This window comes from Mandrillus leucophaeus, unplaced genomic scaffold, assembly GCF_000951045.1.
Source record: "Mandrillus leucophaeus isolate KB7577 unplaced genomic scaffold, Mleu.le_1.0 Scaffold55, whole genome shotgun sequence".
In the NCBI taxonomy this organism is placed as follows: domain Eukaryota; kingdom Metazoa; phylum Chordata; class Mammalia; order Primates; family Cercopithecidae; genus Mandrillus; species Mandrillus leucophaeus.
Genome location: NW_012105919.1, coordinates 2,666,767 through 2,669,520, shown reverse-complemented (window position 1 = coordinate 2,669,520; position 2,754 = coordinate 2,666,767). Strand labels below are relative to the sequence as shown.

General features: G+C 45.9%; 1 protein-coding gene across 1 annotated transcript in view; it reads right to left on the bottom strand.

Annotated features, from left to right (window-relative positions):
* ALDH2 (aldehyde dehydrogenase 2 family (mitochondrial)) overlaps positions 1-2,754 on the bottom strand; it is a 45,521-nt gene that overhangs the window by 4,602 nt on the left and 38,165 nt on the right. The window contains exon 11 of the mRNA XM_011997886.1: positions 1,802-1,916. Coding sequence (XP_011853276.1) covers positions 1,902-1,916 — 15 coding nt within the window. The 3' untranslated portion in view covers positions 1,802-1,901. The remainder of the gene's footprint in view (positions 1-1,801; positions 1,917-2,754) is intronic.

Genomic DNA, 2,754 nt, shown 5'->3' with positions numbered 1-2,754 from the left:
CACCGCCATGCCCAGCTAATTTTTGTATTTTTAGTAGAGACAGGGTTTCACCATGTTGGCCAGGATGGTCTCGATCTCTTGACATCGTGATCCACCCACCTCGGCCTTCCAAAGTGCTTGGATTATAGGTGTAAGCCACTGCGCCTGGCCATTTTGTTTTTAATAAGATGGTGTCTCGCTCCATTGCCAAATTAGTCTCTTATGAAATTGGCAAACACGACTCTTTAATTTGGCCTGTCCAAGTTTTTCGACTTACAAAACTGAGAGCCAGGCTGGGTGTGGTAGCTCACGCCTATAATCCCAGCACTTTGGGACCAAGGCAGGAGAATCACTTGACCCCAGGAGATTGAGACCAGCCTGGGTAACATAGTGAGACCCCATCTCTACAAGAAATAAAAAAATTAGTCGGGAATGGTGATGTGCACCTGTAGTCCCAGCTACTTGGGAGACTGAGATGCGAGGATCACTTCAGCCCAGGAGGTGGAGGCTGCAGTGAGCTGTGATGGCACCAGTGCACTCCAGCCTGGTGATTTCAATCCTGGAAAGCCTTCTCAACCCATTTTCCAGGCTGGCTTCAAACTTGTGGCTCAAGCGATCCTCCCACCTCGGCCTCCCAAGTAGCTGGAACTAAAGGCATGCACCACCACACTCCACTTTTTCCTGTCTTTTTTTATATTTATAAGTAAATGTATCTGAGTATCTATGTACATATATTCCAAAAATTCGCTTATATTGAATATATATTAGTTTGTATATTGTTTTTACTTTAAAGGCTAAGCATTTTCCATATCAAATATTCTACAAAAACATCTGTAACAGATACCTGTTACTCCTTGAACGGGGTGTTCCATAATTTATTGGGCATTAAGGTTACATCTGATTTTCCCTTCTTAGAGATAAAGCAGTGAAGAACATTTATGGAAGGAACGCTTTCTTTTATTTCTGATGAGTCCTTCAGGCTATATTCCAATCATTGACGTTGCAAATCAAAGGAGATGGGTATGGTTATGGGCCTTGATATCTCATGCCTAATAGCTTATTTTTTTATTATTTATTTTAAAATATTTTTATTACTGTGGGAATTGCTCCATTCCAACCTAATAGCTCTCTTTTTTTTTTTTTTTTTTTTGAGATGGGGTCTTGCTCTGTTACCCAGGCTGGAGTGCAATGGCACAATCTTGGCTTACTGCAACCTCCGCCTCCCGGGTTCAAATGATTCTCCTGCCTCAGCCTCCCGAGTAGCTGGGATTACAGGCGCACACCACCACGTCTGGCTAATTTTTGTATTTTTAGTAGAGACGAGGTTTCACCATGTTGGTCAGGCTGGTCTTGAACTCCTGACCTCGTGATCCACCCACACTGGCCTCCCAAAGTGCTGGGATTACAGGTGTGAGCCACGGCGCCTGGCCAGCTGATTCTTACTATAAGCTTTTCCTCTTGGCTCCACCCCCTGAGGTCTCTCCCTCTTCTCAGGCTCTATAGGCCTTGGCATATAACGAAGCCCAGCAAATGACCGCATAGGGCTGGCTGGGGCACGTCCCTCGGTATTTCTCATGGGACAGAGCAGAGGCTGGGTCTTTACCCTCTCTTGTCACTTCTCAGGCTTAAAATGGGAAATTAGTAGGAAACACTGATGGCCTCAAGCATGAGGGAAAGGCCAAAAGGTGGCCTGCCCAGCAGACCCTAAACCCCTGGCAGGCCCCGAGATTCCAACAGACCCTGATCCTCCAGCAGGCTCCGAGCCACCAGCAGACCCTGAACCCCCAACAGGCCCTGAGCCCCCAGCAGGTCCCACACTCACAGTTTTCACTTCAGTGTATGCCTGCAGGCCATACTCGCCCAGCTCCCGGCCACTGCCCGACATCTTGTAGCCGCCAAAGGGTGACTGGGCTCCAAACACATCATAGCAGTTGACCCTGTAATTTGAAATGAGATTGCAGAAGTCACTCTTGGGGGTTATGGGTTACACTCCCAGGATCCCCTGTATTGCCCCAAAGTCTGTATTTTATTTTTAACTTAAAAAAAATTTTTTTTTTTGAAATGTAATCTTTCTCTGTTACCCAGGCTGGAGTTGCCATGGCATGATCTCGGCTCGTTGCAACCTCCACATCTGGGGTTCAAGAGATTCTCCTGCCTCAGCTTTCCGAGCAGCTGGACTACAGGCATGCGCAAACACGCCTGGAAATAACTTTTTTTTTTAAGAGACAGGGTCTCACTATGTTATCCAGGCTGTTCTCCAACTCCTGGCTTCCAGTGATCCTCCTGCCTCAGCCTCCCAAGTAGGTAAGACTACAGGAATGTGCTACCATGGCTGGCTAATTTTTTTATCTTTTATTTTTTGTAGCGATGGGGGGGGTCTATGTTGCCCAGGCTGGTCTCGAACTCCTGGCCTCAAGTAATTCTCCTGCCTCAGGCTCCCAAAGCACTGGGATTACTGGTGTGAGCCACTGCACCTGGATGGGTTTCTTTTCTTTCTTTTTTTTTTTTCTTTTTGCCATTAAAAAAATTATTAAATTTTATTTGAATTTAAAATTCACCATTTTATTTATTTATTTATTTATTTTTATTATTATTATTTTTTGAGGTGGAGTCTCGCTCTGTCACCTAGACTGGAGTGCAGTGGTGTGAGCTCGGCTCACTGCAACCTCCGCCTCCCAGGTTCAAGCGAATCTCCTGCCTCGGCCTCCTGAGTAGCTGGGATTACAGGTGCATGCCACCATGCTCAGTTAATTTTTCTATTTTTAGTAGAGACAG